The 13,749-nt window shown below is 42.6% G+C and overlaps 1 protein-coding gene across 1 annotated transcript in view; it reads right to left on the bottom strand.

The window, feature by feature from the left end:
- Nucleotides 1-4,148: 4,148 nt before the first annotated feature.
- r3hdm2 (R3H domain containing 2) overlaps nucleotides 4,149-13,749 on the bottom strand; it is a 41,137-nt gene continuing 31,536 nt past the window's right edge. Inside the window, exons 18-25 of the mRNA XM_030778179.1 lie at nucleotides 13,392-13,552; nucleotides 12,859-13,004; nucleotides 6,889-6,989; nucleotides 6,518-6,687; nucleotides 6,199-6,343; nucleotides 5,224-5,318; nucleotides 4,776-4,860; nucleotides 4,149-4,651 (exon numbers count right to left, since the gene is read on the bottom strand). Of these exons, the coding sequence (XP_030634039.1) occupies nucleotides 4,299-4,651; nucleotides 4,776-4,860; nucleotides 5,224-5,318; nucleotides 6,199-6,343; nucleotides 6,518-6,687; nucleotides 6,889-6,989; nucleotides 12,859-13,004; nucleotides 13,392-13,552 (1,256 nt within the window). The 3' untranslated portion in view covers nucleotides 4,149-4,298. The remainder of the gene's footprint in view (nucleotides 4,652-4,775; nucleotides 4,861-5,223; nucleotides 5,319-6,198; nucleotides 6,344-6,517; nucleotides 6,688-6,888; nucleotides 6,990-12,858; nucleotides 13,005-13,391; nucleotides 13,553-13,749) is intronic.

The raw sequence follows: 13,749 nt of genomic DNA, 5'->3' as shown, positions 1-13,749 counted from the left end.
GTAGCAGGTCATAACCAAGAGAACAGATGCGTCTATATGTAATATGTAATTTCAGAAAACACGTATTCACTGAGACGCACGACTTTTGACACCGCTGACAAGCCACATTGTTTAAAGACAAACTTTTAACTGCTTGTCCATTCGTCTGTCTCTGACATAGTTTCATTAGTATTCGTCAACGAGAATGGTAATATATTTCATCACAGTTTTTATTCTCAAAGGTGCATTTTTATTTAGTTACCGTCTCGTTTTCGTCCTGGAAAAAAATACGTTGATGAACATTTTTCGTCACAGTTTTCGTTGACGAAACTAACACTGCTTGCCACCCTATCACGTTAAACGTAAATTCACGCCAGCTACTGCACAGAGTTTTATCAATAATCTCCCAGTTGTCAACTTTGACTGGATCACCATCTGACCCCACGGAACTTGATCAGGCAACTGAATGCTTAGAGTCAGTGTTCTGCTATACTCTAGATAGTGTAGCTCCACTTAAAAGAAAAATAATTAGAGAAAAAAAACTAGTATTCTTGCATAACGATCACACATGCACCATAAAACAGACCGCTCGAAAATTAGAATGTAAATGGTATCAAACTGAATTGGTAGTATCCAAATAGCATGGAATGATAGCCTCCTGAGCAACTCTCAGTGCTGCTAGATCAAGGTATCTCCGCACCCTAACAGAAGATAACAAAAATAATCCTAGATTCTTATTTAATAATGTAGCAAAATTAACTAGGAATAAGACCACCACAGAAACATGCACACCATTAATATGTAGCAGTGACGACTTCATGAATTTTTTCAATGGAAAAATTGAAAATATCAGACAAAAAAAATTAAGACTATAAATTTAAAGCCAGACAATTTGATAACTAACCCTGTAGATAACTGTATCAGATCAGCGATTAGAATTTTTTACCCCCCTTCATGTGACGGAACTAATTTCACTAATTTCCTCATCAAAATCATCAGCTTGTGTACTGGATCTCTTACCTACACGTTTCTTCAAACAGATACTACCAGAAGCAATCAAACCTCTTCTAAAAATAATTAATTCCAAATCCTGACTCTGCCGTCAGTGCAATGCAACAGGAACCACCTCACAGTTGTCCAGTGTTGGCAGACATCTGTTCAAAAGAGCTATTTCTTCTCTGTTAACTCAACGTTCTGTTACACAAGAAGGGTCCAGAAGGAAGGCTGTTTCTCAGATACTGGAACTGGTGCATCAGGCATCAACCATTTTACCACACTTAAACTCACTGACACCACTAATTTTTCCCACACAAACATTCAGTTGAACTGTAACTGGTTCCCTTGATGGTCATATACATGCTTTATGTGTTAACCCTCATCCATGAGTCTACGTCAGCGGACTGTCAGGGCAAACCATTATCATGGAAGTATACTCAACAAACTGGCCACAGTGTGTACATTTACCTTATTAAGATCAGCATAACTAAATTATCATGAAAGAGATCTTAAGACAATGAATAATATTCAATGGTTTCAAAAAGAAATTTAAATCCTTAAAGCTGCCTTACTAGTTAGAGCTCCTACCAATTCCCTTTGAGTTTCTATTGACCCCTGTGGAGTTCCTAACGGTTCCCATTGAGCTCCTACTGATTCCCTTTGAGATTCTATTGATTCCTGTTCATTTCCTACTGATTCCTTTTGAGTTCCAACTGTTTCCCAAAGAGTTCATACTGATTCCTGTTGAGTTCCTACCGATTCCTGTTCATTTCCTACTGATTCCTGACAAGTTTTTACTGATTCCCATTGAGTTTCTACTGAGTCCTGTTGAGTTCCTACTGATGCCCACTGAGTTCCTATTAGGCGCTTTCGCACCAGAGGAACTTTTCCATAGTTATTAGAACTACTGGAGAAAGTACCCCCTTTTTCGCGTGTTCGCACAGAAGGAACTTTTGAACGATCATAGTTCTTAGAACGCTCCTACTTCAGGGTAGGTACTTTCGCAGCGCAATAGGAACCTTGTGACGTAGGGTGTACGGCCATTGGTCCAGACGTAGGTAGACGATGATTGCAACCGCCATTTTTAAAGATCCGTGTAAAATATAAAGTCTTAGAATGTCTTACATTTAGTTTTTGATACTCATGTCTAAAAAAAGTCTTAAAATGTCTAGAACTGTAGGAGGGGAGACATGGTTTTTATGTTTTATTTTACCAGTATTTTACATCCCCCAACAGCGACCATTTTTGCAACGTCCAATGTATATTTGTACGTTGAAGAAGTAGCGTACACTCCGCTTCGGTAGGTGCTTGCGTGTCCACTTGTGTGGCTGTGATCCACATTTTAACCTAAAATAAGAATGTGTTTATCCAGCTTATGATTTGAGGGGTGCGGCAGGGAAAAAGGAAAAAAACAAACAAACAAAAAACCCCACGAAGCTGCGAGCAAGCGTCAGGCACAAGCGCTATGCTAGCACCCGAAAAGTACTATGCCCATCGAGTCGTTCATTGCTACTGCGGTGGTAAATGCAGCGGGACATTTTTTTCCATCGGACTGGGTCTATCACCATACAGTTTTATTTTCGTTAATAAGAAGGCAGTTATAATTTATCTAATGTGCACTCATTATTTCTGTCATTCAAATTCAATAAAACTCATTAATTGTGTATACTGTAGTCTAGTTTGTCGATTTTTCTTGCTGCAGTAATGGTATTTTTTTCCTTTTGGAGGTATTTAAAAGGTCTTAAAAGTCATTAAATTTGTACTTAAAAATGTGCAGCTATCCTGGTTAGCCGTAAACAACAGCTCTTAGCGTGACGTTGCTATACCCTTGGCCAGCTTACATCACTTCAGCGTTCCTACTGGCGGTGCGAATGCAAACAGAAAAAAAGCCCTAGAACGTATGTAGGTTTAGGGGAAGCTCCCCAGGGGGTAGTTCCTATCAAATGAGACCCTAGAACGTAAGCGCCTATTGATTCCTATACCACCACACAGACAGTACCTTAACTGCGTGTGCCCTCGAGGGTCCATCAGCATTTCAAAGGCTCTTTGGTGACTCCATGGTAATGGAGCAGGGGGACTTGAGGGATTCATGGAACTGTGCTGATCGTTGCATGAATGAAATGCATGAAAAAAAGAGGTTTCACCAGATATAGTAACTGGGACAGCTGCAGACCCCCTACCTGTAAAACCACCTTACTGTGGATATAGCTGAAAAGAATTTGACCTTCCAAACATTCACAATCATCTCAACGCTTAAAAAAAGCAAAAACTTAGAGCCTCTTTTTCAGGTCTTTTATATTTTTAAAAACCAAGAAAAATAACAGATTAAATGGAATTTACAGTAGACATCTGCAGTCACTGTGCACATCAAATACTTCTGATACGTTCTTCGCAGCTGTCAATGCAAAATGTGCACAAAACAAGGAGGGGAGGATGGGAGGAGAGGGTGGAAGAGGCAAAAAGGGGGGAAAAAAGGGAGAAAGTCAGATAACAGAGGAGCTTCAAATTATCCACAGGGAAAAAATCACTGAATATATAGATTTCTTATAATCCTTACATCACTTTTATAAATATATTGAACCAAAAAATTAACAATATTTTGTCTAAAGGAAAAAAAAACAGTGCAACACAGAAACTCACAACAGCAGTAAGGCAAAAGAAAGAGAGTGAGAGAGACTGTAAGAGAACACATTAGAGAAGGAAAAAGCAGCAATAAGACACAGAGCAAAAGAGAGATAGAGAGAGAAAGACAGAATGTTAGCAAAAAGCCAGGTGAGCCAGAGAGAGGGGGAGAGAGACAGAGAGAGACCATGTAAGAAGAACGCAGGAGAGCTTGAGGAATAAGAGGGTGCATGGGAAAGAGTTTGAGGAGCGCGAGTGAAGTCAGAAATATTGAGGTCACGCATGTTTGGGGGGGGGGGGGGGGGTGGGGGGGGGTGCATGGCAGCAGTCAACCAGTGTGACTAGGCAACCAGTGTGTCTAGGTGTGTGTTAACCGCACCGTTGCCACTGTGTGTATGTGCTTCTGTTAGACTAGGGAATGCCACACACACAGCAAACAGCCATATAACACATACTGTTGTGTCTAATGTGCTCTTCTGTAGTGATGACCATAACAAAAAAACAAATGAACAAACGAAATAAGAAAAAAAGAAAGAGAGAAACAAAAAACAACATTTAAAGGATTAAGAACAGACAGTCATCTTCTTGAGAACATCTGAATGGTCTCTTTCCTTTGTTGTGTCTTCAGCAGTCCTCTCAAAACACTTCAGTCCCCTGCTCCAGCCCTCCCTTAAGTCTTGTCTCTCTCCCTCTCTCTGTGCTCACTGCGAGCTGGCCCGCTCCAAAATGCGCAGGTCATAGTTCTTTTTGGCTGCACGCAGTTTGAAGAGGCTGCCCCCGCTGTTGTTCAGTTTAAAGGAAGCGCTCTGGGCAGCCATGGTGTTGGGGAAAACAGCGACAACCGTATAGAGGTGAGCAGGGTCGTTCCCCTCTCCTTTACCTCCTCCGCTTCCTCCCACTCCAGCCCCAGGCGGCACTGGCCCCCGAGGCCCCTGGGGATCTTTCAGCCACTGGATCTTGGCTCCACAGAGAGCCAGCTGATTGAACAGCTTCTCGGCCTCTGGGCGGGAGATGCCCTCTGGGAGGTCAGTAACCTCCAGCACCCGACTGACGACTGCGAGAGAGAGGACAGTTCACTCTTACTGCAAAAATATCACCAGTTTAGTTTTAGCTCAGATTTTTTAAAGGACACATCATAAAAACAAAATACCAAACGTATATTTGTCCATAGCTCTTACCAACATCTGTAGTTCCCAAGTCTGTGGATGCAGATTTCAGTGTCTGTCTTTTCCCTCGTGTTCCGTGCTTCATGATGCCCTGCCCCTGAAATCGTACCAACAGGAAACGCATCATGAACATGACTTTTACAGGCAGATCTAACTGTGGGCTGATGAACATCACTCCATAAAGCTCTGAATGCCCACTGTATGACTGAGCTGTTATGCTTAAGACAACCAGGATACCTGTCTTGTCACTCTTAGTGGCCTGTGTAAAACACACAGTCCCTCTAATAGCAAAATATAAGACTGAATTATGCATTACTCTCTGGACTAAGAGCAGTAAAAATTTTGGTTGGCTGATTAGTGACAACAGAATAGAGGGAGGGAGAGCAGAAATCAGTGATCAGTACAGAATGAGGAATGGTGAAAACAGCCAACCATGAAAACAGTAAAAGGATGAACTAACCTGGTGGGAATTGTAGGAGGACTGATTGTGCATGATGGGGGGGGCACACAGGCTGTACTGCAATGGTTGTCCCAGCAGAGAGTACCGCCCATCACCTACAAAAGTAAGGTTGAGCATCCAGGATAACACAATGCTGTGAAAGACAGTTAATTGTATTTTCTTGTTTATGTACAGCATTCCAGTGTATCTGAAAAAACACTGCAGACTTCCCATGCAGTCTGAGGACAGGGTGAACTGCGTGTGTGAGGTGAGAGACAGACTACAGTCTGAGGACAGGGTAAATTGTGTGTGTGAGGTGAGAGACAGGCTGCGGTCTGAGGACAGGGTGAACTGTGTGTGAGGTGAGAGACAGACTACAGTCTGAGGACAGGGTAAATTGTGTGTGTGAGGTGAGAGACAGGCTGCAGTCTGATGACAGGGTGAACTGTGTGTGAGGTGAGAGACAGGCTGCGGTCTGAGGACAGGGTGAACTGTGTGTGAGGTGAGAGACAGGCTGCAGTCTGAGGACAGGGTGAACTGTGTGTGAGGTGAGAGACAGGCTGCAGTCTGAGGACAGGGTGAACTGTGTGTGAGGTGAGAGACAGGCTGCAGTCTGAGGACAGGGTGAACTGTGTGTGAGGTGAGAGACAGGCTGCAGTCTGAGGACAGGGTGAACTGTGTGTGTGAGGTGAGAGACTGGCTGCAGTCTGAGGACAGGGTGAACTGTGTGTGAGGTGAGAGACCGGCTGCAGTCTGAGGACAGGGTGAACTGTGTGTGTGAGGTGAGAGACAGGCTGAGATTAATATGAGCATTAATATGAATGCAGGGATGGACAAATCATGTGTCTGGGAAACATGCCATATTTTTACGCAGACTGGAACATTTACTTTGCAGAAAAAAAAAACTATCCCACTGCAAATGCGGTGTGTAATGAATGTGGTTGGTATGATATGCTGCTATGCAGTGTGTATGAGGGTGCGTGCATGTGTGCATACCTTGTGCTGGTCCACTGGGTCGAGGGAATTGGGAGATGAGAGGCAGGTGCCCTAGGCCTGGACAAACATTATTCACATTGCCTGATGGAGATGGTGTAGGAGACTGTGTAGGAGAAGCCAGTGGACTACTCAGCTGTGTGCTGACCTTAAAAACAAAACACAGTGGACACACACAGATGATACACAGTAAAATGAAATCATTAAATGAACATTTTGGAGGCGAAACACCTGTCTGACTGGTAAATTGAGAGAGCAAGAAGGAACAGGAGATCATTAGAATTCATTCAAAATGTACCAGACACACCAACCGAGGCCTCACCTGCGGACTGGGGTCTGGTTTGTACAGTTCTCCAGGCTTACTGGGTCTCTGTTCTAGACTATAGTACTTGCAAGGATTCCACTGGACCAGGGGAGGATTCTGGGTTGGCTGTGGCCCGTTTGGAACACTGAGCTGCATTACCATCAGCCCTGGTCCAGGGGGCGCCACTCCTGCCACAAAACCATGAGACACAATATGAATACGTGGTTCATCAAACACACGTGAGCCCTAATCATGGACTAATTTAACTGGTAATGGATATTCGACACACACTCAAAACCACCTACCAGTATACTGCTGTGATATTACGCACTCCCACAGCCACCTACCAGAATACCGCTGTGATATTACGCACTCTCACAGCCACCTACCAGAGTACTGCTGTGGCATGGGCTGAGGGTTACATGGGGAGGGAGACTGGGTCATCTGATACTGATCAGAACTGGAAGGCTGCAGGTAACCCACTGATGGACTGCAACACACACACACACACACACACACACACACACACACACACAGTTATTATTTATCAAACATGTAAAACATCTTTACTAACACTGTATGTTTACAGGTTCTTCTAATGTCATACTACACTCAAATAAAACATAGCTGCAATCAAAAACTGTAAGTTGATTTGTAAATTTAGTAAAATGTGTGCCCCACATAACTGTTACAACATATTACTGAAGACAAGAATGTCTCCTTTGGGCCACACAGTTAGGGATATGTAAAAAGGAGAGAGTTTTTCATTGTACACATGGAACACACAAACACAGTGTTCTGTGATTGCCTACATACCAGTGCCTGCTTGGATGCATAATCATGTGGAGTGTGTGTGTGTGTGTGTGTGCCTGTGTGCGTGTCTGTTTGTGTTGCTGGTGTGTAGGGTTTGGGTTTGTGTAGTTGGCGTGTAGGGTTTGGGTTTGTGTAGTTGGCGTGTAGGGTTTGGGTTTGTGTAGTTGGTGTGTAGGGTTTGGGTTTGTGTAGTTGGTGTGTAGGGTTTGGGTTTGTGTAGTTGGTGTGTGGGTTTTGAGTTTGTGTAGTTGGTGTGTAGGGTTTGGGTTTGTGTAGTTGGTGTGTAGGGTTTGGGTTGGGTAGTTGGCATGTAGGGTTTGGGTTTGTGTAGTTGTGTGGGGTCTGAGTTAGTGTGGTTGGTGTGTGGATTTTGGGTTTGTGTAGTTGCCGTTAGGGGTGGACAGTAATGAAGTACATTTACTTGAGTACTGTACTTAAGTATATTTTTCGAGTATCTGTACTTTATCACTTTTTTTTGGAAAGTTATGACTTTTACTCCACTACATTTGAAAGACAAATACTGTACTTTTGACTTCACTACATTTCTATGAAGGTTGTCGTTACTCGTTACTTGAAGGCATCGCTTTTCTAAAATGCGATAGGCCATATTGTGTTTGTCACAGGGAAAAATTGATCACAGCAAATTATTCCTACGCTGTCAGTCAAGTTCAGCGTGTGCTGCATTTTTTGAACAGTTGAACTTGGCAATTGTAATGATGAGTACTACTACAGAAGATAGAGATGAAAATAAAAATAAAGGTTCCTCCCCAGAGCACCCATGGTCATATGTGGAGTCCATGTTTGAGATTTCTGAAATGAGGAAGGATTCGTATCATTTTGAATGTTTGCTCTGTTTGCTGCACACAAACTTCATCAATGCCTTCAAAAATTCGCCGTCCAATCTGAGAAAGCATGCGAGGTATGTAAACATTTGTTTAATTCCAGTAAACATTTTAAACGAAGTTGTCTCTGCTTGTTGTGGTTGCAGAATTTATGCTTTGGTTGGTCAAATGACTTTTTAAAGAATTTTTATGGATTTGCCCGCCAAGTCGTGTTATTGGGACCGATGTTATGTCTCAACCAGTTTTCAAGCTAACTTGCTCCCGTATGCGTTCACACGCTAGCTTTTTTCATAGGTGGCTGTGATGTAGTGCTCACTGCTCATTTATACAATCATATTCGCTGAGGTGCGACTTGAAAATTGTGAGTAATATGTTTGTGAATGTGTGACGAATATGGTGACAGAGTCAGACCGTGAATGCGTACGGGAACCAGTTAGCTTGGAAAGCAGTTGGGTAACCGGGTCCTGTGTGAATCAACTGCTGACGCATACTAATATTTAGCTGGCAAAAAAGCTGAGTTAACGTTACTGACTAAAGTCCTTTCAAAAATATATGTTTTAATCTTGTCAAATAAACACAGTACTATTAGTAACGTCCCACGAAGGCAGTGGATATATGTAGGACTCAGTCCTCGTTTTTTTTTTTTTTTTTAAAAAGGTGGGTGGGGGGCGGGGTAAGTGAGGGTCATCCAGCTGTTTCACATTTCAGCTAGACTACAACATGAAGTGTTTATCCTTTTATCACCAATCTGAGTTAACCTACAGCATATTTAACTGAAGTTATACACTGTCTTTTATAAGGATGTCACCTGAAGAAATATAGTGAACTGACTACAACTGCCTGCAAGAGAAAAGCTGAGGCTGGGACATCTTCCTCAAATATCAAACAGATGAAGCTTGAAGAAACAAAACAAGTCTCTCAGAAACGTGTTGACAATGCAGTACTCAACTTTACAGTTCAGGGTCTCCAGCCCTTCTCTCTTATTGGACAGCTGTCATTCCAAAGCCATATCCAAGATCTACAGCCAAACTGCACTGTCCTATCTCGAACCACTGCATGGCGCAAGATTAATAAAGCCACAGCAGTGATGAAGGAGCAAATGAAAGAAGCAATGAGGAAGACTGCATACATTGCCACATCAACTGATTGCTGGACTGCAAGGAGAAGGAGTTTTATTGGAGTTACAGCACATTGGCTGAATCCCAGCAGTTTTAAGAGGCATTCTGCTGGTCTTGCGTGCAGGCAGTTGAAGGGCACTCCTACATTCGATGCCTTGGCATGTGCGATGAATGACATACACTCAAGAGTATGAAATCCGTGAGAAAATAGTCAGAACCACAACTGTTAATGGCTCAAACTTCATAAAAGCATTTCATGTGTTTGAAGAAGATGAAAACAACAATGTTACTGCTGAAGAGGTAACTGAGGAACTGAGGAAGAAACGCAAAATGATGGTCCTGATAATGAGGAGATGGAAGCGGAGTTCATCAGTGTTGAAGACATTATGGCTGAAGACGATGGCCTTCAGTACCAACTGCCGAAGCATCATCGGTGTGCTTGCCATTTGCTAAATTTGGTTTCTACAGTGGATGCCAGTAATGCAAATAGGACAGAGGCCTACAAGAAGCTGTCGAGGTCAGCCATCTCCAAGTCTCAGGCTCTCTGGAATAAGACTGCAAGGTCCACTACTGCTGCAGAGGTGGTTGAAGAGCACTGCAAACTTCAGCTGGTACAGCCTAATGCAACAAGATGGAACTCCTTTTATTTGGCTGTGGAGCGTCTCGTGAGAATCCTCAAAGACCAAGGAGAGGGGACTGTTAGAGCTGTCTGTACTGCACTCAGTGTTCCCATGTAAGTAGTGAATGTCTGAATGGGTGTGTGTTCTCTTTCTGTTTCATTACCTACAGTACTAATACTTACAGTGCCTCTACGCTGAACCTGTAGAGAGGTTTCCAAGGAATCATAGTACTTACCTTTTTGAAGTCCTGTGACTGACAAAAGTAGTAATGGTTAGATTTATTACGCTAATCACTTACCTTGCTAGCTCTAGTTCTGAACCTTTCTGCATGATTTGTCCAAAGGACAAGGAATAATTACATAACATCCTGTGTAATCTGAAATAACCGGTCTGTTAGATTAAATATGCCTGAATGGTGGCTCTATATGGAAGAATTGGAAAAAATGTTTTGTTTTCTTTTGTGTTTGTGTTAGGTACAGTCCAGCTGACATTGCCTTTTTGGATGAATATACCTCCACAATGAGTTCAGTTGCTAAGGCGATAAACACACTACAGGGAGAATCCAACATTCAGATGGGATGGCTGCTCCCTACAATCACCACCCTGATCACCAAGCTTGAGAAAACAAGAGTGTCACTGCGATTCTGCAAGCCACTAGTTGATGTCCTGCAAGATGGTTTGAAGAAACGGTTTGGGGAAACTATGTCTGACCCAGAGCTGGTTGCTGCAGCCATTCTTAATCCAAAGTTCAAAACATCCTGGACCAGAGATGAAGACGTCCTCAAACTAGGTAAGAAAAAAACTTAATGTTCTATGGTCAGTTCTCATTTCCGCTTTTTTAAATACTGAACTTGTTTACTGACTTGCTTAATCATGATGATCATGACAATAATGATGAAAAAGATAATAATAAAAAACTATAATTGTTTCTGATTTAGGGCTTAGTTACATTAAGGAACCTCTCCCTGACCATGACGAGGCTCTGCTGTGGGCTGCTGACAAGTCCTCAAGTGCTTCTGATGAAGACGATTTCTTTTCTAATATGAAGCATGTACACACACAGAGCACGACCAAACAAATGGATGCATACCTGATGTGCACAGCTGAAGGTATGGACATGTTGATATCTCACCCAGCTGTATCCAACCTGTCGCTCAAACTAAACACAGCCCTGCCTGCCTCTGCTGCCTGTGAAAGGCTTTTTAGTGCAGCTGGATTGATCTTCAGCCCAAGAAGGGGAAGAATAAATTCACGCAGCTTTGAATACCAGCTTCTTCTGAAGTTGAATAAGGACTTATTCAAATTTGACTAGTTTGACCAGACTAAAAAAAAAAGTTAAAAAGTTAAAAAAAGTAAAAAAAAAAATGAAAACAAAAATGGCTGTACTTCTGTTGATTCAATTGTGTTTCTATTGGCTTTGTAGCATATTGCACAAGCTTTTTATCCTACAGGTTCTACAAACAAGTCAGTGCGTTCAGTAGGTTGTTTCAGAGTCATTAGGTTCTGTAAATGCATTGTGGCAACAATACAACAATGTGTTGACATTAAAAAGAAAATGTGCTTTTAAATACTTAAGTATTTTTAAAGGCAAGTACTTTAACTCAAGTAAAAATTTGGCTGAACAACTTTCACTTGTAGTGGAGTAATATTTGACCAGGATTATCTATACTTTGAGTCAAGTAATGGAGTTGTGTACTTTGTCCACCTCTGGTTGGCATGTGGGTTTTGGGTTTGTGTAGCTGGTGTGTAGAGTTTGGGTTTGTGTAGTTGGTATGTGGGGTCTGGATTTGTGTAGTTGGTGTGCAGTGTTTCGGTTTGTGTAATTGGTGTGTAGGGTTTGGGTTTATGTAGTTGGCATGTGGGTTTTGGGTTTGTGTAGTTGGTGTGTGGATTTTGAGTTTGTGTAGTTGGTGTGTGGGTTTTGAGTTTGTGTAGTTGGTGTGTGGGTTTTGAGTTTGTGTAGTTGGTGTGTAGGGTTTGGGTTTGTGTAGTTGGTGTGTAGGGTTTGGGTTTGTGTTGCTGTGTGGGTTTTGGGTTTGTGTAGTTGGTGTGTAGTGTTTCGGTTTGTGTAATTGGTGTGTAGGGTTTGGGTTTGTGTGGTTGGTGTGTGGGTTTTGGGTTTGTGTAGTTGGTGTGTATGGTTTGGGTTTGTGTAGCTGGTGTGTGTTAGAGTCCAACCTTGTGTTACTCTGTTGTGGTTGTGTGGGGGTGAAGACACTGCTTGATTATTGAATCATGTGGAGAGAGAGAGAGAGAGCAAGAGAGAGAGAGAGAGAGAGAGAGAAACGGACCTTGTGCTATTCTTGGGTTGTTGTTTACATGGTACATGAACGTAGTCAGGGCCAGAGTGGTAGAAAAAACTCTCTCCAACGGCTCTGGTCGGGGCAAATAGACCACTGTAAGCACTCAAACTCGAACCACTGTAAGCACTCGAACTTTTGAGCTAGGTGACAGGCTTGCTGTTTTTGCGAATTTCACCCCAAGAGCAAAAAGTGGTGCGCAAAATTTACGAGGTGTTTCGCTGTGTGGTAGCCTAGCATAAAAATAAATTTATAAAAAGCAAGCAAAGCAGATGAGTTTTGTCTACCATGATTTTTTCCCAGACGGAAATAACCCCAACTTTTCCTACATAACGTTCGGTTTTCAAACCTGTTGAAATGCAGGCTGGTTCTTAAAAGGCAGAACTGGCACCGGCACTGGCACCGGCCTGCTGGAAAAGAGCTAATGTAGGGAGCAGAGGCTTTGGGACTGGTACCTTGCAGACTTCAGAATGGATATATCAACGTTGGGGAAGAGAAGAGGATAGAATAGTGTGTGTGTGTGTGTGTGTGAGTGTGTGTGAGAGAAACCGAAATTCACTTTGTGCTGTTCTGCTGTGGTTGTATGGGGGTGAGGATGCTGTTGGGATATGTAATTGTTTGGAGTGTGTGTGTGTGTGTGTGTGTGTGTGTGAAGCAGAACCTGACCTTGTGCTGTTCTGCTGTGGCTGTGTGGGGGTGAGGACACTGTAGTAGACTGGCATTGCCCCCTGTGCTGACTGGCTGGCGGGCACTATGACGGGCGGTTGGTATTGCTGCTGAACCACTGGCTGACTCTCATTCGCTACTGGCACCTGGGCACAGGGCCATTGATGAAGAAATATATTCACAAAACACAAATTATTCATACAGACCCATGGGAAAAACACTTAAAACAAATACATAACATGCCCAAAGACAGTGAAAACAGTTTATCAAGCCTTATTGACAAGTCAGCAGGTTAAATATCAGTGCGAATTCACAATTCATCTACAGTACTCATAATGTCAAAAAGTTAAAAAGCTAAGCTGTAACCACTGAACTTGAGATGTAACTGAAAACTCTTGTGTCTTTCAACAAGTAAGAGGACTCCATATTTTCAGCTCTCATTGACGTAACCTGTTAATCTTATTTGATTTGACCATGCACTGTTCAGTTCAGACAAACAGGAAATCCTACTGGCTTGTACATTTGTAGTTTACCTGGTAAGAGGGCATTGGAGGGTACTGGACCATTATGCCTTGCATCTGTCCGCTCATGCCAGTCCTCTGTGAGTTCATCATACCTGGGTTCTGTGGTTGCTGCACTCCCATCATGCCTTGGTATGCCGGCTGCTGATTGGACATCATGGTCTGGAGACCAGCTGTAAAGTCAGTGAAGGAGACAGAGGATTCAGTTATCCATAGATCGAAAGTGACAGAATAAGTTATTCACTTGTGTTTCGTTTACAGTCATATTTATTTTTACAGTCAATAAAAGCCCTGACAAGTAAATTATGTAATTAAATTATTTGTTTGTACACTGTATTACTAACATAATAAGGATGTGATTTCATCACCC

This window comes from Chanos chanos, chromosome 6 (assembly GCF_902362185.1).
Source record: "Chanos chanos chromosome 6, fChaCha1.1, whole genome shotgun sequence".
Classification (NCBI taxonomy): domain Eukaryota; kingdom Metazoa; phylum Chordata; class Actinopteri; order Gonorynchiformes; family Chanidae; genus Chanos; species Chanos chanos.
Note: the sequence above shows the minus strand (reverse complement) of the source record. Positions and strands in the feature narration are given on the sequence as shown.